This window comes from Lates calcarifer, unplaced genomic scaffold (genome assembly GCF_001640805.2).
Source record: "Lates calcarifer isolate ASB-BC8 unplaced genomic scaffold, TLL_Latcal_v3 _unitig_411_quiver_1807, whole genome shotgun sequence".
NCBI classification, from domain to species: Eukaryota; Metazoa; Chordata; class Actinopteri; family Centropomidae; genus Lates; species Lates calcarifer.
In genome coordinates this window covers 301-27,974 of record NW_026116714.1, presented here as the reverse complement: position 1 = coordinate 27,974, position 27,674 = coordinate 301, and the positions used below count along the sequence as shown (strand labels likewise).

General features: G+C 39.0%; 1 protein-coding gene across 1 annotated transcript; it reads left to right on the top strand.

Moving 5' to 3' along the window:
• The first annotated feature begins 1,082 nt into the window (after nt 1-1,082).
• On the top strand, nt 1,083-24,593 carry LOC108896418 (neurobeachin). The gene is made up of 12 exons (XM_018695540.2): nt 1,083-1,305; nt 2,852-2,952; nt 3,141-3,236; nt 4,358-4,479; nt 6,499-6,625; nt 9,126-9,245; nt 10,700-10,846; nt 18,439-18,636; nt 18,771-18,904; nt 20,886-20,994; nt 22,655-22,807; nt 24,344-24,593. Exons 1-12 carry the CDS (start codon nt 1,095-1,097, stop codon nt 24,524-24,526), a joined length of 1,701 nt encoding a protein of 566 aa, XP_018551056.1. The 5' UTR covers nt 1,083-1,094; the 3' UTR covers nt 24,527-24,593.
• The last annotated feature ends 3,081 nt before the right edge of the window (nt 24,594-27,674 follow it).

Below are 27,674 nucleotides of genomic sequence, written 5' to 3'. Positions count from 1 at the left end.
TGGTTTTCAGGCTGAACATCTGCATTGGGCTGGTTTTCAAAATATGTAGGCAAAAGCTTTTTAATTTTCCTAGAATAAACTGCCACGATAATAGCTGAAAATCTTCTTGGTCAAGATTTATTCTGCTTGGACATCTGCAACAGCATTTGAATATAGGGACTAAAATGTGTCACAGCTATGTTAATATGAGTAATTCTTTGCATTAGTGCAGCATTTCATCTTGTAAATGCACATTGATATATTTTATACTTGAGAGAAATTAAAATTTTAAGTTTTTTTTTTATGGAGTTTTACTTTATTTCTATCTGCACAAATCCAAGCAGTCCAGTGACACACATCATTGTAATGTAATTGCACCGAGATCTGATGATGATTGAGGTGAGGCTCGATTTATACCTCTGTGGACTAGTCTCTTTCCACTACTTTTGGCTGCTTTTGATCTCACCCAGCTATTACCTGTCAATCACAGTAATGTGTAGCGGGTATCTAGGCCCATTTTCCACCTCCTTGCTTTGATGCCCACCAGCAAGTTGTTGTCAGTGCTCTCCATATATACCATGCAATTCTTTAGAGGGCTAATTTCATGCTTGTTGGACTTGAAGAACTGCATTATTGATTGTTGTTTTCTACTTTCTTAATAGTGATTATCTTTTGTGACTCAAAAGGAGCAGTAGGGCTTTAGGGACTCCCTTTCCCTCCTCTTTTCATTAAATGCCAGGCAGTTTTATTTTCATGGGTGCTTAAATTCTGATCAAAACCTTTTAGAAGGAAAGAGATCTCCACTTTCTTCTTCCAGTGCTGGCCAGCCCTTTAACATCAGAGTAGTGACCTGGAAAATATGTGAAAGGGCCCTCTTGGTTAATTTCCCCTCAGAGAAAAAAAACCTTATCAAGAACAGGGTTGAAAGCTGGGTCAAACACGCAGTGCTCAGTGTGAAAGTTTAGTTTAATCCATGTCGCTCCATGCAGGAGCATTCCATCAACAGAAGACACAATGTAATTTAAACAGCATGTAAAAGGTATAAAAATCCAATCTTGTCTTACATTCCTTCGTGTCCCATCTCATTCTGCCAGTTGGTGGGTGGTGAGTTTGATATGGAGACAAACTTCATTATTCAGGATGCGGAAAGCATCGGCTGCATGGTGGAGCTGTTGGAGCACTGTGACGTCACCTGTCAGGCTGAAATCTGGAGCATGTTCACTGCCATCCTTCGAAAAAGTGTTCGAAACCTGCAAACAAGCACTGAGGTCGGCCTCATCCAGCAGGTGCTGCTCAAAATGAGATCGGTGGAAGACATGATTGCAGGTATGATAACAGTTTGAGCAGGCCTTGTTTTCTTCTGTAGCAGTGCTACTACATGTATGTTCATTTTCAGATTGATTGTTATCATGTTAATGTCCAGCAAATACCATGTATATGGTTATGCCCTCTTGGGTTTGGCTTTCAGTCAGGCAACAAAACCATCTCCCCATATCTTTTAATAGATCTGCATTTTGAATCACAATAGACAAGGCAAAATTGTGATATAGATTTTTGATGGAAAAAGCTATTTTCCATCTGCAGCTCCTACTCAAGGGGAGTTCTCTATAAAAGTCATGCACCAAAGGTCTACAATAACATGATCAAAGAAAATATACTTTTGAAACTCCAAACTTTAAAAACTATTTCATTTTCTTAGTAGCGTTGTCTGTGTTGTAATGATGTCCATAAATTCATGCAAAAGGAAAATAGTGCTGAAAAAGCAGTAAAGAATGTAATAACTCCTTTCAGAGAGGCATTTGGACTATACTTTTTGCATTTGATTTATTATACACCTACTTAATCATTGTCTTTTTATTTTTGTCAGTGATTTGATTCAAACAAGTCATTTAATTCTAACACTTCTGTGAGACAACAGTTATTACAAGAAGTCACGCTGACACTTAATAATAACATACTTTTTAATTTAGTAGGTAACGTAAGTCATTGCTTAAGAAAAATGTTACACTTTGACATAGTGGATCAATAGTATTTCATATAAATTTGATAATTACAGTTGGGATTTTTTTTGTAAAATCCTCAGGATATTGTTGACACGTTGCCATGAAATTTGACACGCATATTTGTTCATTTAGGGATTAGGAATTATCCAGAGATTAATTGCTGTATAGCAGTCACTGTGAACTTTTGTCTTACACCATCAGGTCAGAATTTCTCCTTGACCAACACTTAATTCATGAACAAGATTAAGTATAGGGTCTAAAATGAATGGTTGTTTTTCCACAAAGTATTACAGCTTGCAGCACTGTGTTTTTACACAACAGAGGTTATGAACATTGCAGACTGTGGGGACTACTAGTCAGGTTTTTATTAGTATTACTCTTTGATACAGGCCTTTCTGGAATAAGCCCCTCAAATTTATATTCGGGCCATGGTGTTTTTGTCTGTGGAGGTCAGTGTCACTTTTATATTTTATATTTTTGCTTATTTTTGATATTTTGCACTGTGGAAATTACATCCATACCATGTGTAACTTGTAAATTATGTTTCAGCTGATGAAATCTGAATTGTTACTTTGCCTAAGTTAAACAATTTAGCATGTAGACATCACTTTGATTTAGAAGTCAGTTTCTGTTAGAAATATAATGGAATTTCACAATGAATTCAGTGAGAATGAAGTTAAACTAAAGAAAAACAGTTTTTATTATCTCAGGAGTTGATGCATATGAATACTTCTCATCATAAAGACCTCCTCTGCAGTGTGGATGAATTATAATGTCTGTAAAATGCGTCTGCATTTGACAATTATCGTCTCTTTCCTCTTTCTCCTCTTGTTTATGTGTTTGTGTGTTTGGTGATCTGTGTACGTTAGACTTGTTAGTGGACATGTTGGGAGTGCTAGCCAGCTACAGCATCACTGTGACAGAACTGAAGTTGTTCTTCAGCATGCTACGAGGGGAAGGAGGCCTCTGGGTAAGTGATAGCAGGGCCCGGATACAGTGAGTTGGACAGAAGTGAGAGTTGGTTTGACACTGTCACTTGAGTTGCCCCCAGAGAGCCATCACACTGATCTGTTTGGGGCTTGTTCTGTAACTGACTAACTGCAGAATGAGTGAATGTGTTTTTTTTGTTTTTTTTTTTTGTCTTTACTCCCTGTGCAGCCGAAGCATGCTGTCAAAATGTTGTCAGTGCTGAATCAGATGCCCCAGAGACATGGTCCAGATGCCTTCTTCAACTTTCCTGGTCGCAGTGCAGCAGTAAGATTTCACATTCTTTCATTCTGCATTCAGTTTTAAAATGGGATGTATTTATGTGTTTTTATGGAGCCCTGCAGGCTATTCAGGTAAAACAACTGATAATTTGAGATAATAATGAACGACTTGATGATTCATAGTAATTAAAAACCAAACAATCTCTTATACTGTACAGTAATGGATTATGCATGCTGTTGTGTTTAGTGTTTCCCTCTGATACGTGCTGAGCTTTACAAAGTTATATGTCATGAACCTGTAGTTTTCTGTGTTTTATTGCAACTAACAGTACAGATGATTTAAGGGGTTTATGGATGAGTGAGTAACCTATCCTCTGTTAGATTGACTAAATTTAATGAGCTGATAGTTAATCTTGGGAGCTGACATATTGAGAGAAACCAGAGACATAGCAAGTAACGAGAGATTGGAAGCTTGTGACATGCACTTTCTACAGAGCTGAACATACTATTCATTATCTTTGCAACTTTTTGCCATCATACCTATGTTGATTAAAGTTAGTAAATGAGTTATCACAGTGATTAAACCACTGACTCAACTTAATCTGTTTCTTCATTAATTTTTAAAGGATTGTATTAAATAACTCTTTCCAAAATCTTATAGATTAATATCAACTTTACTGAGATGCAAATGGGGCTAGAATCATGGCTGGATTTATTTCAAAGAGGTGGGAGACTTGCCATCATGAAATATTCGACATGCGCAAGAATTATAATGCAGTCAGTTGACCAGTAATGTTTTGAAGGACACCACACATTTTCAATGTCCTGTCTTATTTGATTTTATAAAATGATTAATAAATTAGAAGATACATATTTGTGTGACCTAAGGAAATATTTTTATATATTTGCGTTAAATATTTTTTAGTAAGTATTAAGCACAAAAATAGATTGAGAAAGTTTTAGATTTCAGATTATACTTTCATAGTCAGTTGGTCACTAATGCTAAACACCTTAGTTTTGTGTTTGAACTCAAGTTTGTTTCTACATAGTGTAGTTTAATTTTACATTAACTCACACTAGTAGAGGGACAGAACAATTTTTTTAAAAAACAATTGCTTCTCATTGTGTATGATTGTGTCCATCTCTTTTTTCTCTTTTTAATTTCAGGCCATTGCTTTACCTCCTATTGCCAAGTGGCCTTATCAGAATGGGTTTACGTTCAGCACCTGGTTCAGAATGGATCCCTTAAATAACATCAATGTTGACAAGGACAAACCATATCTCTATTGGTAGGTACACAGTTAACATACATTTGTGCTCCATGTTTCCTGTGTCCTCAGGACACTCCAGGCTCTCTCACAGGCGCTGTAAGTCGACATTATAACACCAAAGAGAAGAAAATTACACTTTCTTGGTTTTCATCAATCTAATTGCTTTAGCTTTGTATTAGAAATCATTTGCTCTCAGCAGAGACCTATAAAGCTACCAGCGGCTTTATTGGCAAAGCAATATGCTGTCTGATACTCTGTGACCTACAGTGATTTTCCCATCTAAGCAGATTATGACTGGAACTTGTTTTTCAAGGTTAAAGTAGTTTTACAGACGCTATTTTTCACACACAGGAAACACTTATGTAATGTGGTTTGTGAAAGGACTTCATTTTTTCCAGATAATGTTCATGAATTATAATAGAGAAAGAGGGAATTAGGTGAGATTACTGAGATTAAAACCCATGGAAGCGTGAACTACAATGACTGGTACTGGCTGTTACAGAGGTAGACTGCTGCAGTGGGAGGCACTGTGGAGGTATTAATTTAGATTTGAATATCTGCCACATAAGGCTCACATACCAGCTCTTGCAGGGGCTTGTGGGTAATTAGTGCTAAAATCAATAACACACAGTGATGTTCAGCTGCTGTTCTGTCTGTTTATGACAGGAGCTTGGGGAAAAAAATCACAGAGTACAATGGGATGTATAAAAGAATTGTGGGAGGGAACGAAAGAGAGAGTGGGTAATAAAGATGAAAGGTAGAGATGGCTGACGGGGAGGACTGTTCACACTAATTGGTCAGAAATAACAGTTAGTTCACTGTTTATCATCAGCTGACTGCCATTGCTTTACCTGGATCACACAGTCTGAATGAAACAATCTACTCACCTTGGAAGGACTTGTTCTGTGTTTCTCTGATGTGTAACATCAAAAAGAAAAAAAAAAGACGTATTGGCTAAGCGAAGTTGTTGGTATTCATGTGGCAGCAATTTCTTAGTGACAGTGTCACAAAAAAGGTGAGATATGCCAAGCTAATCCTGTTTATGCATTGCTCCGAGGGCCTCATAGCTCAGTGGCCGGGCATGTAGACAACAAAAAAAGAATTGTATCTTCAGAGGTGGACCAAGGTTGCTGCTTTTCACCTGATGTGTAATCACAGGCAGGCTTGTCCACTGTAGCGTCTTGGCTGGCTGAGTGGTAGCTAGGTGTGGGGCCCTATATCTCTCCGGCCCTGCAAGCAACCCACAATATACAAGCCTATGCTCTTTATCGGCCTTGACAAAGAGATCTGTTTGTTTTAGATGATCCCAGTGGGTGGGTGGGGGGGCTTTAAAGGAGAGAGACTGCTATAGACCCAAAGACTGTAGGAGTGTAGTGTATACATGTCAGCACTGAAATAGATGTTTGGCTCAAACGGGGGAAAGAACAGAGACTAGTGTGGTATTTCAAGATTGTTTGTGTGTGTGCAGTGTGAAGGCTGTGCAGGATCTGCTCATATTGTATACAGGCAGCATTTTCTCAGTGCTGACATTATATATATATTATCTGTGGGGTCAAGATGATCAGAGTGGAGGGATTAGACACCGGCAACATCACTAATATGTGCTCATCAACTAAGTGTTATTTGCCTTTTGTAGGTATTTCCATGCCTGCAAAATTTGTAACGGCTGCAGTCTCACCTCAGTTCCTGTTCTCACTGGTTGAGTGCAATATCATAATTCTCCTAAGAATCTTAAGAGTTACATGTCAAGTACTCCTGCAAATTGCTTTATGTCTGCATAGCACAAGGCATTCAAAAATGATGTTGACCTCAATGTTGTTATGCAGAAGGAAGCCACTATTGCACTTTAGTTATTGGTTTGTAAGATATGTGCAGTATGTTAAGGAGGAAAAACTTAAAAGCACAAAAAGTTGGTAGTCAAACACCTTCCACCTCAGTTGAGATGAAATATATTTTATCCTGCTTGTTGATAAATGAATTATGTTTACCCTGTCAAGTGTGCAGCTCATGATATATACTGTACATGTCTGTTTACAGCTTTCGCACCAGCAAGGGCATTGGCTACTCTGCACATTTTGTTGGTAACTGCTTGATCGTGACATCACTCAAGTCTAAAGGAAAAGGTTTCCAGCATTGTGTGAAATATGATTTTCAGCCCAGGAAGGTAAGACCAGTTTAAGTTTTCAATCATGTGTTCCAGCTATTATACAACAAATGATTTAGAGCGATATAATTTATGGAAAACACATTTATTCTCAGGAGGAGTTATGTTAGTATAAAAATATTTTTTGAAGCCATATGAATTGAAATAGCGGAAACTCCAGACACACATAATAGTCTACTATAAATACAAGTAAACCACATCAAAACATGAATTACACTATACAGACTACTTAATGCCAGAATTGCATTTAATTGTGACCTGAGAGATAAAGGCTTAACAGATATTGCACTGCTCTTTTAAAACACCCACCCACTTTTGGCTACACGTATCCCTGACTCCCTACCCACCACCTGTTCTTTTATTGGCATTAGAAAGTTGCATGTCTACACATAGACCTGAAGTGTTTAAGACCCCCAGAGGAGTCTTACATGTGTAATTGGATGTAAATGTAGATGAGAAAATGAAACTTAATTTAGCGTGGAATGTCAGAGTAGCATACCTGTCCCTGTAGAGAAGGAAAACTGGCTCAAAGCATGTGTCAAACAATTAGAGCCTTCACAAAACACCTGGGAACAACTACTCATCCCTCTCCCACTGCCACAGTGCAGGTATCGTTTGGTCGAAGCTCTTAGAAGATAAAACATGTTGAATTAAGTTTTTAATTGATTTTGGGTTCAGACATGTGCGGATAAGTGCCTTTCTAAATTATCTCCGGGCAGCTTGCACTCTCCCCCTCAGCCATGAATCCTCTTTTAAGTGTCCTTACCTTTGTGTGCAGACAGCTGTAATTCCATTAGACTGCTCACAGTGCCCTTCCTTGGTAAAACCAATAAATAGTGGGCACATAGTCACATAGGAGATGGACAGCGTTTTGCTTACTGCTGTGAGAGTCTTTTCCTTGATTGTTTGAGTGTTTTGAGTCACTGTGTTCTGTGGTGCCAGTTTTCATCCATATAGTGGCAAATTATTTAAGCAAATACTTTTTTTTCTCATGAAGTCTTTGAAATAAAAGTTGTAGACAGCTTAGACCATCTGAATGGCTGCAAGGTTTTTACCTTTTTGAACATTTAGGAAACAATGTCCTGAGAAAATCTTCTCTGCTCAGGCCTATCTGTCATTGTCAGCAAACTTCTTGGCTGTCCATACATCGGTTAGCTTTACTCAGCTGCTTTAGAATATTGTACTTAACGTTGCTTTTTTATGGCTTCTAATGCTAATGTGAAGACAGTATGACAGGAACCCTGGGGTATTCATTTGTTTGTTGTTATTAAAATGAATTTTATACACAATGAAAAGCTGTCACGTACAATGAGTAATTATGTCTTTTAATATCAAAGATAACTGTATTGATATTTTGCCCTCTGATTCTCTTCATCTACGACAAGATCTCACTTTATTTTCTGAGGCAGTCCAGCACAATGGTTTCTGTCACTTTGTAGTGTTCCTTTATGCACCAAGTTTTTAAGGCAGAATCATGAAGTTTGGACTTGGGGCTAAACTGAGCCCTTCATTTTCAACTTTACAGTTCAAAGATGCAAAAATGATCTGAGTAAGGAGAAATATTTGGACAGACCTTCAATGTTAAATCAAAAGAACTGACATCAGTACTCTTACTGCTGTATCAGCAACACAGAATGTGAGATAAATCCTTGGATAAAAGCACATAACATGGAGAAATAAAATGCATCTCCAAAGTGTACTGAGTGAATGAATAATATATCTACAGGTTTTGTGTTAGATAATATGAGCAAGGCGTTTTAAGTTTAAAACTGAAAGTTTGAAACTTTTATTACTTTATATACACTACTTAAAATACAGTTTGTTCCACTTTATTGACTTGGGGAGTGGTATGACAAATAAAAAGTGGAAATAAAATTAATAAAATATGGGAGAACTGTTGACAGCAAATTACAATGTATGTGATATTTGTATTTATTTTTTTAGTTCAGGAATAATTGTAGTAGGATATGTTTTCTCAGGTTTTTCAACTTGATGAATAAGTCACAGTTTACATGTTCACATGTTAATACATATTACCTCAGGAAGGACTTGAAATTTTAAAGAAATATTCAAATAAATTGTTCTCCTTTGTTAACATACAGTTGTTTAGAGATCAGTGTTGCTTTAATGTGATTTTTGTACCCACATGACATCTTCTAAAGTCACCTCTGGCTATAGTTAGTGTTTCATTCCTGAATTTGCCAGCGTCTGATGTGGCTTTGTGCATAGTGAAAAATGAGCGCCTCCTCTTACCCTTTCCTCTAATCTATTATTCATCTTCCAGTGCATATTTCAAAACTTCAGGTAGTAAACCTCATGGCCATGGCTCTCTAGTAACTTTGAGGTTCATCTGAATTTCTTGGTTTTAAAAGAATTGTTGGATTTATAATCCAAACCCCATTGTGGTTTTTAACTTTTAGTTAAATGTAAAGATGTTCCTTAAAAGGAAAGATAATGATCCTCTTTATAAGTGACCTATTTAATCTTTTCTCATCCTCAGTGGTACATGATCAGTATAGTTCACATCTACAGCCGCTGGAGAAACAGTGAAATCAGATGCTACGTTAATGGACAGCTTGTTTCTTACGGAGACATGGCGTGGCACGTCAACACAAATGATGTAAGCAGATCTCTCCTTATTCCTCCACACTCATCACACTCGTGTCATCTTTGTTCCCTGGTTTATTGGCACAGGACTGACTGAGGCTGCCATATTGACGTTTTGAATGGCTGGGAATTGTGAGGGGAAAAAAAACAAAAAAACATACATCTTCAATAGTGCTCATTGAGCAAAACAAGTTTTACCATATCATCATGGATTTCTCCCAGAAATGTGACTGGCATTTCAGTCTTAATTTGAATATCCATTTTTCACAGAACTGTGCTGCACTAGAGGGTGCAAGATTGAATATGAAACATTCAGAGAGTAGATTTATGTATAGAGTAAAAAATGGTTCAGAGTAGCTGGTGTATATACAGTATGTGTGCAGATATAATAAATATCTTTCTTAAATATTTTTAGACCGTGTTGTGTTGAAATTGTATGACAACAGTAGGAGTGATGGTGTAACAGCATGTTATTTGCATGTTTAAATGACTGAGCCAAATGAAAGCTGTTGTCACACATGGCTCTTTGGGACAGATTTAAAAAGCAATTTGCACTGGCACAGATGAGACACATTTCCAAAGGTGTGCCTCATACTGTAGCTGCATATTCAAGGGAGGGTGGTACAAATCACAGGTTTAGATAAGTGTGCTTCATGAAATACTCCACCACATTAACTAAAGTTGACTTAATTTTTAATGGATAGTTTTTATGGAGGTTTTTTTCACATACCCAAAGAGAAAATTCAGCATAAAGTTGCACTGTTCTGATGAGGAGGATTTTTTCCTGTGATGGCTGCAGAAACAGCTGTATCACAAAGATACTAGACATCATCAAGATGTAAAGACTGAGAAATTGTCTAAATTTCTATTATCTATATAATTTCTATTTTTCTTTCTCTGCTCTCTCTCTTCTATTGATGTGCTGATGTTAAACCTAAGTGTTCCAATTTTGAGATATGATTTCTATCATAGTGTTACGGTGTCTATAGTCATAGGCATTTCTAACAGGATTAAATGTCAGACAAGCTTGACCAAGATTTTGAATTCTGTATAAACAAATCAGATTATTTTCTTTCCCAGTTCCACATGTGTAAGTCTTCTCACTGACTGTTTCTGCAGGTGTTTTGTAATCAGCTGCTAATGTTTTAAGTCATCCTTCAATTTTATCCATAGTGTAATCACAGCACATATTCTTACTACCTCTGTGGTTGTATTGAGGTTTCATATAATCATAAATCAGTGCCATTGTTTTTGTCTTTCCATTACGGCATTGTCAAAGTAAACACTGAAACAGCACAGATAATTACTTTGAAAATACAATTTCCAGGCCAGAATACAAAAAGATATTATAGATATTATTATACCTCTTACTTTTTACCCTCTGCCTAATCCAGCAGTGTGTGTCATTTTTTCTGTAGTCCCAAAGTGCCAAATAATGTAGCCTCTCTTTCCATGTCCCTCTTGCAGAGTTATGATAAGTGCTTCCTTGGTTCCTCGGAGACAGCGGACGCTAACAGAGTATTCTGCGGACAGCTAGGAGCTGTTTATGTGTTCAGTGAAGCCCTCAATCCTGCACAGATATTTGCAATTCATCAGCTAGGGCCAGGCTACAAGGTATGTACTTGAGGGTGACTGAATTAGATTACATGTAAGCAGTCTGCATTACCTATCAATCTGTGAAATCAATGCCCAGCGCTGCCCTGTCGCAGTTCCTTCACCTTGTGTTTCCATCCTGGGAGCGACAGCTTTCCTCCCTGATAAACAGCTACATAAATTACCTACTTCTGGGGAATAATGGCACAATACTCGGAGGGAAGCAGCAGGCACTCTGAGGGGATAGAGTCCTGAGCGGACCTATATCAGCTGCACCAGGTATAGCACCTCCAAGCCTCTTGACAAAGACCAAAAGAGTCATTGTGAGTACAGAAAGATGCTGACCAAACCAGAGGGGGATTCAGCTGTTAATGTTTATCATATGGTGGCTGGCTCACCAGCTGCTTTTCAGACAAATTCAAATCAGGTTTTTGTTAATGGAAGGAAGGAATAGTAATCTGTGGCATCAAGTCGGTATGTACTAAGTAAAAGCTACTCTGCTGAAGATTATGAGATGGATGTTTGTGATTTTCAATCAAGTCTATAAAAGCCTGGAGATTCCCAGGAGAACTCATTGTTTGGTCTTTTCGCTAATGGCTGGTGACTTGCTGTTTCCTCCTTAATTGTGGTTCCAGACCTTCTATTAGAGAGGTAACACACAGAGGATCAATCCTCCAGATTTCTCAAAATAATGAAGAGCATATCCTGGAGAGACAATTACCTGCAACTGATGAAGCTGTGAACAGTGTTGGTAATGGCGAGTATGATAGAGACAGGTGAGTTGAGGAGGAAGGTCAGAGAGTTGTCAGAATTGATTGTTATAATGGGAATGCTGTCCAGGTGACAAGGGGCCTGCCTGTTTTAATTGAGAACTGAGAGCAGCAGATCACAGTTATGTCCATCAGACTATCTTCATGTCTATTTCAACGTAGCTCACCAACAAAGAAAAAACATCTGAAGTGATGTATGATTTATTTTCTGATCCATGGTCCTCTTATCTATGTTTGATGTTTGACACACTTTCCCTTGCTCAGACAGTGTATTGAATGTAACTGTAACGTTTGCAGTTAGTTGAAATGCAGAGATTATTGCTGCCTAGGGTTACCGTTTCAACTACATGTTTTGATTTATGGCTATAAATCTGACAGACCTGTTAGTAGAATCTGTTCTCCAGGCTCTTTTCATATTGCTGTATGCCAAATTGCACTCTGAACTGAGATGGACTTCTGGTTATTTGTTTTAACGTACCAAACAACCGGTGCTGTATATTGCAATTTCTTTGACTGACTTGAAACATTCCCAGCCAGAGATAGCATCAAGGGGCAGTAGTGGGCCTACAGACAGTGAGGCTGACAGCATCTGACTGTCATATCGGACTGTCATTCATCACTGCAGTTTTAGTGAGTTCATAAGCCTGTGGGAGAGGCTAGGAAATTGTGGACTGAAGGATTCTCACAAGGGAATTGCCTCACAACTTTGTGAGATGTACACTAGATGAAGAATATAATTCACAATAGATCCTTGCAAACACAAGGCCACAGAGGAGTTTTAAAAAGCCCTTTTAGTGTGTTTATTCTGGGTAACTACTATAGACTACAACCCCTGGCAAAAATTATGGAATCACCAGTCTCGGAGGATGTTCATTCAGTTATTTAATTTTGTAGAAAAAAAGCAGATCACAGACATGACACAAAACTAAAGTCATTTCAAATGGCAACTTTCTGGCTTTAAGAAACACTAAAAGAAATCAAGAAAAAAAGATGTGTTAGTCAGTAACAGTTACTTTTTTAGACCAAGCAAAAGGAAAAAAATATGGAATCACTCAATTCTGAGGAAAAAATTATGGAATCACCATGTAAATTTCCATTCCCCAAACTAACACCTGCATCAGATTAGATCTGCTTGTCAGTCTGCACTAAAACAGGAGTGATCACACCTTGGAGAGCTGTTGCACCAAGTGGACTGACATGAATCATGGCTCCAACACAAGAGATGTCAATTGAAACAAAAGAGAGGATTATCAAACTTCTTAAAGAAGGTAAATCATCACGCAGTGTTGCAAAAGATGTTGGTTGTTCACAGTCAGCTGTGTCTAAAATCTGGACCAAGTACAAACAACATGGGAAGGTTGTTAAAGGCAAGCATACTGGTAGATCAAGGTAGACATCAAAGCGTCAAGACAGAAAACTCAAAGCAATATGTCTTGAAAACAGAAAATGCACAGCAAAACAAATGAGGAACAAATGGGAGGAAACTGGAGTCAATGTCTGTGACCGAACTGTAAGAAACCGCCTAAAGGAAATGGGATTTACATACAGGAAAGCTAAACGAAAGCCATCATTAACACCTAAACAGAAAAAAACAAGGTTACAATGGGCTAAGGAAAAGCAATTGTGGACTGTGGATGACTGGATGAAAGTCATATTCAGTGATGAATCGCGAATCTGCATTGGGCAAGGTGATGATGCTGGAACTTTTGTTTGGTGCCGTGCCAATGAGATTTATGAAGACGACTGCCTGAAGAAAACATGCAAATTTCCACAGTCGTTGATGATATGGGGCTGCATGTCAGGTAAAGGCACTGGGGAGATGGCTGTCATTACATCTTCAATAAATGCACAAGTTTACGTTGACATTTTGGACACTTTTCTTATCCCATCAATTGAAAGGGCGTTTGGGGATGATGAAATCATTTTTCAGAATGACAATGCATCTTGCCATAGAGCAAAAACTGTGAATACATTCCTTGAAAAAAGACACATAAGGTCAATGTCATGGCCTACAAATAGTCCAGATCTCAATCCAATTGAAAATCTGTGGTGGAAGTTGAAGAAAATGGTCCATGACAAGGCTCCAACCTGCAAAGCTGGTCTGGCAAAAGCAATCAGAGAAAGTTGGAGCCAGATTGATGAAGAGTACTGTTTGTCACTCATTAAGTCCATGCCTCTGAGACTGCGAGCTGTTATAAAAGCCAGAGGTGGTGCAACAAAGTACTAGTGGTGTGTTGAAGTGTTCTTTTGTTGTTGTTTTTTTTTTCATGATTCCATAATTTTTTCCTCAGAATTGAGTGATTCCATAATTTTTTCCTTTTGCTTGGTCTAAAAAAGTAACTGTTACTGACTAACACATCTTTTTTTCTTGATTTCTTTTAGTGTTTCTTAAAGCCAGAAAGTTGCCATTTGAAATGACTTTAGTTTTGTGTCATGTCTGTGATCTGCTTTTTTTCTACAAAATTAAATAACTGAATGAACATCCTCCGAGACTGGTGATTCCATAATTTTTGCCAGGGGTTGTACTGCTAAATAACCTGGTCTGCAATAATAAAATAAAATCTGTCACAGCAATGTCTAGTAACAGCTTCACTGAACACAAAAATTTAGTCACTCAGTTGGCCAGTCAAAACAATTAAGCCATGACTTTATGTCTTCTCATATGATGCACTTAGACTTAGATTTCTGTCTTTGCCCTCTATCATCACTGCCATATGTGTTCTACATGAGGTAGCTTAGCCCTTTGAATCGGTGCCAACACTGCTCTGCAGTATGCACCACAGATTGCTGTGGAAGAGACTTATAAGCTGCCCAATCCTGGTCCTCCCTTGTCGGGGAAGACAAATGTTATCTCTGTGTAGGGACCATACAGTAATGCAAAATTGGATGCAGAACATTACATGACAAGTTGTCAAAAACTACTGAGATATTATTATGGAGATCTACATGCAGTATATACCTATGAATATAGATCTATTTGTATTTAACCTGCCTGTAAATGCCTCCAAGCAGTGTTATTCACAATATTCACAATATATAATGGGTTCTTCCCTGGTCCATGCCCCATCTCCCCACCAGGTTTGGTGCAGATCAGTTCAATAATCCTGCTTCCAAAAAATAAATAAATAAATATAAATAAATAAATAAACAGACGCTTTCTGGTTACCTGCACAGTCATGTTCTCACCTGTGTCTAAGTATGTCTTAGAAAGTGTTTTCATTTGCATTGTGCAGGCAGTCATAAAATACAGTTTTTTGGGATGATGTTTGTTGTTAACTAATGGACAAACAAACATGCAGTGCTGAAAAAACATACATACGCTCCTTCACAATGGTAATGAAACAAATGAAAAATAAAAATAATTCATGTTTGATGGTATTTGTGGGAAATCAGATGTTATGCTGTTTACTCTGTAAGGAATAGGAAAATATCACAAGAAGAGCCAGGGACAATTCTTTGGGAGGTATTTTTGGGTGTTTTCCTTTATAAGGAGGTCACAGGCATCACAGGCACACAGGTGGTGAGGATGACAGCTGGAGCTTACATTTTCAGCTATACCCAAACTTAGTCAGCATGGTAGGGTTTTCCATCTATCCAGACTGTGTAAAAGCAGACATTCTTGAGATCCAACAACAGCTACTGAGTCTTCTCTCATGCTGCGTGAAGTAAAAATGGAGATAATTCATCAGGTCAAGTTTTTGATTCTGTAGAGAATTAGCAACTCTCAAACATACAAGAAGAATTTCCACAAATTAAACTTTTAACATTGCATCGATACTAAGGGAAAAAAAAACTTGTTTAACTGTAAATTATTGCAATATTGACTATACTGTTGCTGGCTGTAGTGAAGGTAACAAACTGTGTCCCCAGCTCTTAAGTGTCTGCCTGTGTCTTGAAGGGAATTGTGGGGATGCACTCGGTCAATGACAGCTTTTGGCTCTGGGAGACAAAGGAGGAGCTGTGCTCCAATTCTTTTATATGACTCGCTGGGCTGTGGAACAATGCTGTCATGCTACAGGGTTTGTAAGCCAGAACCCATGACAACATTATTTTCACGGCACAACTAGGCTCACAATAAAGCATAGGGCATTGGAGCTTGTTATTTCTTGTCACTTGGTTTCCATGAGAAGGAACTTTTGAAGGATGTTAGAGACTACATGATAAGATGCATATGCTGCTGTGTGGACTTGATCATAGCAGATGATCTTATGCTTTTTTTAAATCATCTTACTGGAAGGAGATATGCCATTAAATGTAGCTCAACACTCTCAGTTTCTGGAGCCTCCTTGTGGAACTCTTATTTGAATGATGCTGCAATGCAAGTGACATAGTGCCAGCCAGTACACAAGGGATTGGAAACAAAGTAAAGTGAAACCTAAAGGATAAAATTCAAGGATGAGAAGATTTGCCACATTAATATTTGAAACAATTTTGATACAAGCTAATTAAAATGTAGTGCTGTTCAGTATTTGTTGCAGGTGTATGATATAAAGAACAGCACTAAACTTTAAATGGTAAATTTCTTCGAAAAGGTTGCCACCTTCTAATTCTGCACTTAAGAGACACTCAGAAAAGAATGCACAGTCATTGTACAATTGACAATCTGAGTCAGCTCAACTTTATATCCATCCAAGAAGCAGCCTTGATTTAGATGCCTTTTAAGCAGGTGTATGAACCCTTTTTACTTGTGTTAAATAACATATACTGTATTTATCTACAGTGCCTCAAGAGCAAGATGCTTGTTTCTTCAGTGTTACGTCAGCTTTTTTTGTCTCTCTCTATCTTATCACCATCTACTTGCTGTCCATGAGTTGGGGAGCGAAGGAAAAACATTTCTCTCATCCATTAAAAATTCAACCCTCCTGATTAGAGGAATTGATTTCCTTATTAAGCATATTCCATTCACACTGCATTGATGGATTAATTTAGCACATCTGTCAACAGCTAATTGATTTAGTAAATTAAGACTAGTCTGTTATCGATGAGCTATTTGTTATGTTAGCCATAATGAATGCGTTGCTGAGCCACTGACTGATGGGACCTGCAGTTCTTTTAAGTAAGCCATCAAGACTTGTTGGTGAATGCATAATGAAATTTCAAGATAAACACAGAACATTAAAGGCATATAAGACACAGGAATGATCCCTTTAAAGAGTAGATTCATCACTGTAATCATTAAGTCACCTGTGTATTCCGATGGTGACAAATTAAATAAAAAACCTGCAAATGAGGGGTCACTAAATGAGTACGAAAATTATGTGAATCATATTCTATGGGCTTCACAGTCACCAGATCTAAACCCAACTGAATACCTTTTGGAGGTTTTAGACTGGCATGTTATTCAGCGCTTTCTACCACCATCATCAAAACACCAAATTAAGGAATATCTTCTGGAAGAACAGTGTTCCATCCTCCAGTGGAGTTCCAGAGACTTGTAGAATCAATGCCAGGGTGCATTGAAGCCATTGTGCACCTCCTGGTGGCCCGACACCTTACTAAGACACTTAATGGGTTTTTTTGGTTTAATTTGTCACCCACCTGTAGAAGAATTGCTATTGATTTATAGCCTAATCTCTGCTGGAAGCAAATTTATTCCAGTTTTTCCTTTGTTGCTGGAATGAGGGTAGAAGACTGAAATTCAATAAATCTGATGAATAAATACAGAGTCTACATTGTGATCTCAAGAACTATTTGCACAATGTTTTGCCTCAAAGTTTGCAGACTGTCAGTTTTAATTTGAAGGTTTTTCAGCCATATTGGATAAACTCTTCTTGTATTTGCTTCTGTTTCATGAGTGCAAAGCGTATTTGAACAGAAAAAATATTTCCTCAGTAAAGAAACCTATGCATTGGTAAAAAATCTTAATGTGTGCTAAGTAAAAGATTGTAATTATGGCTCACTTTGTCTGCAGCCTTTTTCCTTTTCGATGTATCTCCATGATAATTTAGCAGTCGCTATACTTGGCTTTGAATTGCTCCAGAACAGGCTGCAGTAAATGGCTGGGCTAAATTAATGCAGGTAAACAATCATATGTGATATCAAAGCAACTAGATCCTTCTCATCAGCCCTTGCTCCTCCTTATCTCTGTACACTGTCAAGATTGTCATCACACAATGTTCTGCAGAGATAAAAAGGAAAGGCTTAAACATTCAAAAACAACTGAGAGAAGATACTCTGCAAATACTTACATAACCATATAATGTACTATGTCCCCTATGAGACAAAAAGAAAAAAATCATTAAATATTTGCACGTGAAATAAAATCAATTTTAATTTTTCATTTATTGAAAATGGAATTATGATCCTTGTTTGTCTTGCTGTTTTTTATTTTCATGCACTTTGAATGTACCATTTCCTAACACAGTAATACTTGTGTTGCAGTGATGCAAACAATTTATTTTTTAAAATACTTACATGTGTATTTGCTTTTTAGTGATGTTAACAATAGTTTGCATCACTAAAAAGCAAATACACAGTTGCTCTGTGTTGCTGATTGCAACATTACAGAATGATAGAGATGAAAAGAATAGCTTTTAATCAATAAAGAAAATGCTTTTTCAAAATGCTGATGGACTGTAATGTATTTGGTGCCAAGAAAGAATTCCTGACCTCTAGAAATGTGTGTTTGCTGATATAAAAAAGCATTTATCTTGTCATTTTTCATTCTTGAATGGATATTTTTTAATCAAGTTATAATTAAAAGATAACACCCAAGAGACACTGATAGGGTGCATCTGCAGGAAAGGAGCTGCTCAATCCATCACGCTCAGTCTCTCCATCTCTGCCTCTATCTCTCTGTTACTCTCCCTCATTTTGTTCTCTCTTTGTTTCTCCTTTTTCCAGAGCACATTTAAGTTCAAGTCAGAGAGCGATATCCACTTAGCAGAGCATCACAAGCTGGTTTTGTATGATGGCAAGTTGGCTACCTCCATCGCCTTCACCTATAATGCCAAGGCCACTGACGCCCAGCTCTGCCTGGAGTCCTCGCCGAAAGAAAATGCCTCCATCTTTGTGCACTCACCACACGCCCTTATGCTACAGGTCATTTACTTTACTCAATGTCGTTTTTATCTGCGTATACACTATATCAGGTTCTGATTCATTCATTTCTGAAGCACTGGTTTTAAAATGTCATTATGCAGGTTTGTTTTATGGGTTTTGTATTATCCTCACAGGATGTGAAAGCCACAGTGACTCACTCCATCCACAGTGCCATTCATTCCATTGGTGGGATCCAGGTGCTCTTTCCCCTCTTTGCTCAGCTGGACTATCATCAGCTGAATGACAGCCAAGTGGAAACCACTGTATGGTAAGATGAGAAGAATACTATTCCTGCACAAGACAATTCTAACCTTTGAAATATGAGTTGGTGCCCCAGAATATATACACAGTAAATTGTAGGCGACGAGCTCAATTTGGAGTTATCTTGAACTTGATTATTTTTTAATCCGTTAATCCTGAGCCCTTTTAGACTTGTTTATGAGGCTGTGTTTGTGACTAATTGGCTCAAGTAATATTAATAACTTTATAAAGTTGCAGAAGAGTCAATTTTTCTATAAATATATATTTATCTGTATTCTCAGCCGAAATGAAACTGGGGCTGCAGCAGAGAAGCATCTAATTTCTCCTAATTGGGATATCATAGACTTTCTGTTAATTATTATCACTATTTTGGTGGTGTTACTGCGGTTACAGGCAGTAAATCTTAGAATGCAGGAAAAGAGAAATCAACAATAAAAGGGGTCTGAAACAGCAGGGAGCAAGTCTATTAACCCTGATGGAAAATACAGTCAGGAATAAGGAGTGCTGAGTTTGCTTATATCATGTTACACAACACCTTGGTGATAAAGTCAAATCATTGTGATTATTATATGAAGTGCTTTTTCTTGCATTTTATACTGTAATTTCTCAGTCGCTATGGATTCTCACTGTGGCACACTGATGCCAGAATATCTGTAATAAGCCACTGCCTACTTATAACAAGCCTTGGTCAAGCTGTAGTTCAGGTTTCATTACTATCTTTACTCCCTGGTTCAGACTCCTCTCATCCCATCATACTTAGCTGGTCAGTCCAAAGCTTCCCTGCTATGATCTGAATGGAGTCTAAGCTCCAGTCTAATCCTGTGTTAGTCAACGACAGCAGTATGACTTGATAGACACAGGACTGGCCACATGGCACCACAAACCCCTGATGCTCAAAGCTCTCTGCCTCTGTAGTTTCTTCTCATCTCTGCTCTCTGTCCCTCCCTCTCTCTCAGTGGCATGTCAGGGGTCTTTCCTTCACAGTGTGTAACTCTCCCCAGCACTTGCTTTGTCCTTGTCTAGGCTTGTGGACTGAGTCTCTGTAAAGCCCTGTGGGCTGAGGAGTTCAAAGCTTCTGCCACAATTAACTCTCCACAATGCCTGTGGATCTGCTGTGACTGTTCACAGCACTCTTGAATAGTGATTAAAAAAAAAGAAAGTATTTTCTCGTGTTGCTCTGTCCCACCTTGAATTCCAAACAGTGGTGATTTAACGTCAGTCCCTACCGCTCTGCCAAATTGAAAGGATGCTTTGCTTACAATAAAGGATCAGAGACTAAACCAAGAGCACACAGAGCTGACTGTCACCCAGTTCTCTGTGTGTTCCCTGTGGCTCAGCCATGGCTAAGTTGGAGCAGTACTGAGAAATGAGCAACTCCAAACTGACAAGGTAAACAGACACACAGCAGATTGAAGTTAACATTCAGTCGGGTGAGTTTGTGTGTTTGTAGTGTGTGCGCAATATCTATAGGCAAGCCTGCAATGGAGTGATTGTGTCTTGGTGATTATTGCACTAGAGCAGAGGCCAGTAGAGAAAGTGAGGGAAAGCCGATTAAGAAGTGTCACCGAGCACCACTGTCACTCAGCCAAAGGCTTCAACTGAAAAGCCCTGTAACAAAGAAAAAAATTTCCTTCTGTTCACTGCCTTGCCCCCCTTGAACCTTTTCTCCCCACCTCCCACATACATACACACACTATCACAATCCCCCCCCACACACACACACCTCTACCCACCCAGACCACTCTCTGTCCCTAGAGACCCCAGTGAGCCAACCATTTCTTCTGAATTGAAGAGGGATGAAAGTGGTGAGCTAGAGTTCCCAGCTGATTGCTGACATCCTATGAAAATGACCTTGTTTTTTTCCCTTCTGCCATGCTGTCTCCTCATGCTGCTGTACTTTGTAGAATAACTCCCTTACTACCTGATGGGTGTGTGAATAGATGTGTATTTTATACCTGTGTGAGAAGTTGTATCTTCTTGTCTTGCAGTGCCACTCTCCTGGCCTTTCTGGTTGAGCTGCTCAAGAGCTCTGTGGCCATGCAGGAGCAGATGCTGGGAGGAAAAGGCTTTTTGGTGATTGGATACCTGCTAGAGAAGGTACAGCAGAGCATCCATAACATATTACAACCATTTGCCAAACTCAGTGACTCATCAGTTCTCGGGAACTTGCCATTTCCAAATTAAACAATTTCACTTCATCCATATGAATGCTGTTTTGTTTTCACGCTTGCAGGCAAATTTAGATATCCAACTCCTCATTTTGGTCTTGAATGAAATGATGAATGGGATGTGCAGTTTTTCACTGAAAAACCCCTCTGTTTTTGAAACTGCTTTCACCTTCCCCACTATCTGTGCACTGTATCTTGTCTATACAGTCCAAGCCCTGTCAATAGTCTGATCTTCCATTGCCTGTAGCAGGGTCCTGAATGTGTCTTTGAACTAAACAGAGCTAAAAGAAAACCACAACACTACATCTCTTCCCCTTTCGCCCCTTGGTTTTTCTCTCTTTCAGCATCAGTCTTTATTTACCCATTTTGTGATGCAGATTTAGCAGCTTGCCTGCCTCCCCAGAGTGCTGGCTCTTCTGGAGCACTGAGAAATGACTCCACTTTGTCACTCAGTGACTTGCCTGCCTACTGGCTTCAGCTGCTGTTAACTAACAGCCAGGCAGAGTCGGCACCTGAGAACTGCCGTTTTTTTTTTTTTCTTGCTTCCTTCCCGCTGCCAGGTTTCACACTTCCACATATCGCGCCATCTGTTCCTGGTCTGTTTATGCCACACCTTCCCTTCTCTCTGTGCCTTCATTTTCCCCTCTCTCCTGCCCTCACCAAGTCACCACATGGGCAGAGAACAGGTGTCAGACAGGATCAGTAACAGTCCTTGTCAGAGTGAAATTCTCTCAAAGTCAAGAATCTACAGCTTTGCCCTAATTATGTTCAGTCATTTTTTGTTGAATCAGTAACTTGACAAAAAAAAACAAACTTGTCACCTATGACAATGTGCTAACCTGCTACTACAGAACATAAGTAGAACACATAAGGATCCTTTAACTAAGCCTGCATACAAGGGAAATGATAAAATGATGTAGTCACATTAGGAAAAAGGATTACAGCTTTGAAGAAACTAAATTATTTCAACCATTGCTTTTTTCAGAGTTCTTTTTCATATAGTAATGTCATACATGCAACATTTAATCAGCACACAAAGACAGACCAAAACACCAGAAATGTCTAATTAATACATAATAAAGGTTGCAATACATTTGTACAGTTTTGAGAACAGGGGGTTTTTCACTCATCTCTTGATTTGGTTTTGTTAAGATTCTTCAACCTTCCTTCTTAACCATCAAATCTATTAGGTACCTTTGTTGTGCTCTTCTGATATTCAAAGACCAACTTTAATGTCAAATTAGGAACCTCAGATTTGAAAATGCAAACAGTTGCTTGAATAGTAAGTCATACTAGGTTTCAGACAAAGTACAAGCTTTTTGTTGCTGATTTTTTTTAATACGTTCATATATCAAATGTTTGTCCCTGTCAAAAGAACCCACCTTTATGACAGAGTGACAAAAGAGGTTCTTTTCTTGCGACACATAGGATTTTCCCCTTGTGGGAATTGTGAAGAGATATTTCGTAAACAGTTACTATAGGGTTTACTCTGCATAATGCAGTCAGTGTCAGGAGGATACATGCTCACAGCAGAACAGGCTTTGCTGATATGATTGTTGTTTTCCATGAGTTTGTGCTTCTTTCTGCAGTCATCACGTGTACACATCACCAGGGCTGTATTAGAACAGTTCCTGTCCTTTGCAAAGTATCTGGACGGTTTGACTCATGGGGCACCACTGCTGAAGCAGCTGTGTGACCACATCCTGTTCAATGCTGCCATCTGGATCCACACACCCGCCAAGGTAAGCTCCTGCAGGTAACTCAGTCTGTGAAGGGACAGGTGTTTTTGTGATCAGGATGAAGTGGATGCATATCAGGAGATTTCATCCGCAGAAAGCTTTAGTTTTCCTTTGCATCGTCATTGTTTTTGTAAAGACAAGAATTGAAATTGCAAATCCTCATGCGTACCTGCGTGTCAAGGTGAATGGGTGAAAATTTTGCTGTTGTTACATATGTAGTACTAGCACTAATTAAAAAAAATAATAATGGTGAAATATGATTGCAGATGGAAAAATTTAAATAGCCATATTTTTCTGATACTGCAACTCATTATTGAGCTACATACAAAACTATGTATAGGTTGAGTTTAACGAATAGTAATAACGAATAGAAACAAGTAATACGGTTTGTGTTTAGCTCCTAACTGACATCATCAAACCATTGACAAGTGTCTGAGGTTTCTTGAGTGAAGCACATACAGGAGATACAGTATGTTCTCACATTTATAAGAGATTAAATGGTTGCAGAGTTCATCACTGGCTTCCACTTTCCTGTCCTCAACCTAACCAGGTCTTTCAAACAAGTTTTTTTTTCCTCCCTCCTTAAATAATGACCCATGAAAAAACAGGATAAGGTATATCAAAGCAGCTGAGTTTGTGTGGCAAATACATTAGCCTCAGGAATGCTGCTGGTGGGGCCAAGCCATGAATAAATAAAAGGAGGAAATAAATACAAAAGTGTCTGGAGGCTTGCCTGCGACACTCCTCCAAAATAGAGCGTAGAGAAAAAGGCAGAAAAAAATGAGAGAAAGACTGAGGTAATGAAGTGGGTTAGAGCACTTATAGCTACATAGGGACAGAGAGCTACACTTGCTCCTTCCCTTGGGACATGCCACAAAGTCCACATTTCCTCTGTCCCCATCCTCGAGCTGCACGGGGTACAGAGAGCCAGCTGTTTGAATGATGGGAGCTTGCAGTATGCATTAATTACATGGGCTCCCTGACCTTGTCCTAGTAGACAAATACGATTTTGTGAATGCATTTTACTTTCCCGTTCACATGGAAATTACATTACCAACAATGTGGTGTTCAGTTATCTCCAGTGTTTAATTTCAGTAGCCTGAAGCCATATCGCATCATGTTCACATCGTAACCACACTGCTGCCTTTCATCACAACTCACATTTGACTCATTAATATCCTATAATTTATGGCATATGGGAAAAAGCTCTCAGTATTTAGTGCTGGAATGACTGTAGTGGGATTTAAGGATTCTTGTCAGGTCTGTTGCTAATTACAGAGGACATGCTAATCATCGCTGAACAGAGTGGGGCTGCGACAATTATGAAATTGACTAATACAGGGTCAGTGGCCATCTCTACCATATACCTGCAAGGATAATAGGCTCATGCGCTAGTGCAATTCACTACAGTAAAATATCTTGGTTAATTTAAAAAGATATAAGGGGATTAAGCTGTCATTGTATATACTTAAAAGCTATACTAACACTGTGTGGTTAATAACATGAATACATACGTGTGTGTGTGTGTTCCCACTCCAGGTACAGCTCTCTCTGTACACATACCTCTCTGCTGAGTTCATTGGCACGGCAACCATCTATAACACAATTCGTCGAGTAGGCACAGTGCTTCAGCTCATGCATACACTAAAGTACTACTACTGGGCCGTCAACCCTGCAGACAGCAGCGGCATCACGCCAAAGGGTCTCGGTGAGCATATTTAGCATTTTTGATTTTTTTTTTTTCAGCACAAGACAAGCTTAGTTTATTTTCCCTTTTTTTATTGCTGTGGAATATTATTTGATTTGGGTTGTTGTTTATATAAACTGTTTCCCATCCATCTGAAGGCTCATCCAAGTGAAGCTCAGTGTTTTAGAAAGGAAATCACTGGGAGTGAACCAATCACAATCATTGTGTGCATTCACAAGCCTGCTATCAAAGTGTCTTCCTGAAATGGCAGCAGCTCCCCCACATTAAAAATGACTCATCTCCACATGGAAGTGCTTGCCTGTCAGCTGTTAGGACCGTGGCCATCACTGGAGATGACAGTGAAGCAGTCACGCCACATCAATACTGTCATCTCGCTAGGGTGCTTGGTGTGGGTGTTAGGCCTCTGAAACCTGGGCCAGTAGCATGACTGGCATCCTTAGTCTATGAAACAACAGTACGTCACTAAGCAGGCTGTGCTGGAAGTGAAAATGTCCTTGAACTGTCGTTTCCTTTTTTCTTTCCAGTATTCTTTTCTGAAACTATCTGTGTCATAGTATAGGGCTTGTTTTATAACAGTTCTGAGAGCTCGGTTTATGCTACACCAAGGCCTAATGAAATCTACTTCCTGAAGGTTAAAGCTTGTATTCTGACAACACTGATGTAATGCTTGTCACACTGTCAAAGGTGATTTCTTCCAAAAAAGATTTTTTATTTGCCTCTGCCAACATTATTAGCAGCGTTGCATTTGACTAGTTATTGGCAGTGTCAGAGTTTGCTGAATATTGTAGCATTTTAGCCTATATATAACATTAAGTCACTTAATCTACATTCTTGATCTTTTAGGACTGGAGATTGTCCAAATTGATTTCCTACTAATAGCAGTAGTGGCTTCTAGTCTGAGGTTAGCTGGGACAAGACGGGCACATGCATCTGTAAGTTAGTTCAGTCCACAAGCCCCTCGGTCTTGCTTTTCCTGATTTTAATTTGTTCCTTATCCCATTTACTTACGCTGTACAGTGTCCCTTATCCCTTCTTATCCTGTGCAATGGAACTTTACAAGACTTAATAAGTGATGAAAGCTCAACCTATCTAGAGCTCATGTTCTAGGACGATGCACTATATTTAGCATCAGAGGAACTTCTCTCATGACTTTACTTCTATCATGTCCACTATGTTGGACACTCTGAGTAGTTTTTTTTGTTGCTTTCACCGCTGCTGAATAATAGATTTAGGTGTTGAAATCAGTTGTTTGGGACATCTGTTCCTGTCTAGCCTCAGGCACTGCAGTATATTTCTGCTTTGTATAGGAGGATTACAAGACCAAATAGTTTTATGATTTGTTTTAAGTCAGAGATGTCAACACGGGTTGTAAAAACACCAAAAACATAAACAGGCTATGCTGCACTGTACTCACTGTAGTCCCATGTGTCTATGCTATACAGGAGAGTGAAAAGTGAAAAATGTTGCAAATGTTAGTGAGCTGTGTCGGGTGTAGATGTCTTGATTATTGCCAGTTAGGTCCCAAGTGGAGACTTTTGCCAGTGATATAGTTGTGTTGGTGTCGTTGGACCAGGTCCTCCAGCACATGCTGAGGTAGCTTTATCAGAGTGTGAAGTGGTTGTGATGAAAGTCATTACCATGTCTGAGGCCATGGTTAACTGCCAGAAATCAGCAGCTGCCTTTGGGCTGTGAGCAGTTTGCTGCCCCAAGTGAAAGTAGATCAACACTCTCCAGGGTTCTGTTTGTGAGTGAGGACCATGAGATCAACAGGTAGATTGGTCAGCAGTAACTCAGGCATTACTTTGAACTCCAGTGGTGAAGAGTGGGTAGAGTTTGAGGAAAAGCTTTTGATTTACTGGTCTGTCTCCAGCCTTCACCAATGGTCATGATTTCTGCATAGTGTCTGAATGAATTGATGGCCCAAATGAGGTTCCTTTACAAGGTGTTTGTGCTTAAGGGAGCCTAAGGAACAAGGTGAGGAGCTGTGACATCGAGTTAGATATCTGTACATCAGTACATTGTTGATTGCAAGCAAGTACACATCAAAAGAAAGAATTGTGCGCATCCACATGTTGGACTATACAGGTTGCCACTCTCCTTCCAATGAGCTTTCTGGTTGAGGCTTCCCTAAGTGTCAGATTGTTAAATAGAACTATAAACATGGTGTTGATTGCTGTTGAATCCCTGGTAGATTGTAATGGGCTGAGAAAATGGTAGGAGTTTGTGGGGAAGACATATTTCGAAATGGATCACTTTCCTGCTGTAGGTAATTTTCAGAGTGGGTCTGGTTCCATTGATCAGCACTTGATTTGGCAGGGCAGTTTTTCTCTGTCCCTCTGAACTGAGAAATGACCAAACAAAGACACATACGAAGAGGGAGATAGCCAAGCAGATAATGAAGTGTTCAATTATAGGACACAGAGAGGACATTTAAAACGGAGCTCCTCCAGCTACTCACTCTGTTTCTGGAAGTGCCTTCTCTTTTTTTTCCCCAGGTCTTAATAGAGAGTGCCATCAAATTAAAGCCATGTATCATTCGGTTATACACAGAATCACTGCAGGCACGTACAGACAGATGCCCATTTCTCAACTTCTCTCAGCCTGTGACATGTACCCACAAGCCAACACATAATCTGTCTCAATCTCTATCACTCTCCTTTTGTCTCTGTCTCTGCCCTGCCTCTGTTTTACTAAATAATGAGTAATGAGAAGGGCAGCAAAGCTGTTTGGCCAGTCACCGCTTCCAATTCAAGCTGGTTCCGTCTTGTTCCTATTATAGGAGAAATCACCAGAGACAGAAAGGTACAGGCGCTTCAGAGGAATAATCCAATCAAGGCCTGTGGTTGAATTGATTTTTGTGTGTGTGCCTTCATTCTAATGAATTAATCTCATGTAAAACGCAAAGTACTGTTTACAGGGAGGTCAAGGATCGTTTTGGCATGTGCGTGCTTTCTTTAACACAGCATTCCTTCAGATTTACATATTTATACCCAGAAATCCACTGGAGCAAATGAGGTTAGGTAGTGCATTGGAAAGTTGTTGAGAGAGAGATAGGCCTCACCCTTTCACATTTAATGTCATGTCTGCCCTGTGTGTGTCTTACAGCATGTCTGTCCTTGAAGTTCAAAGTCGATATACTTAAGATACTCTAAACAGGGCAGG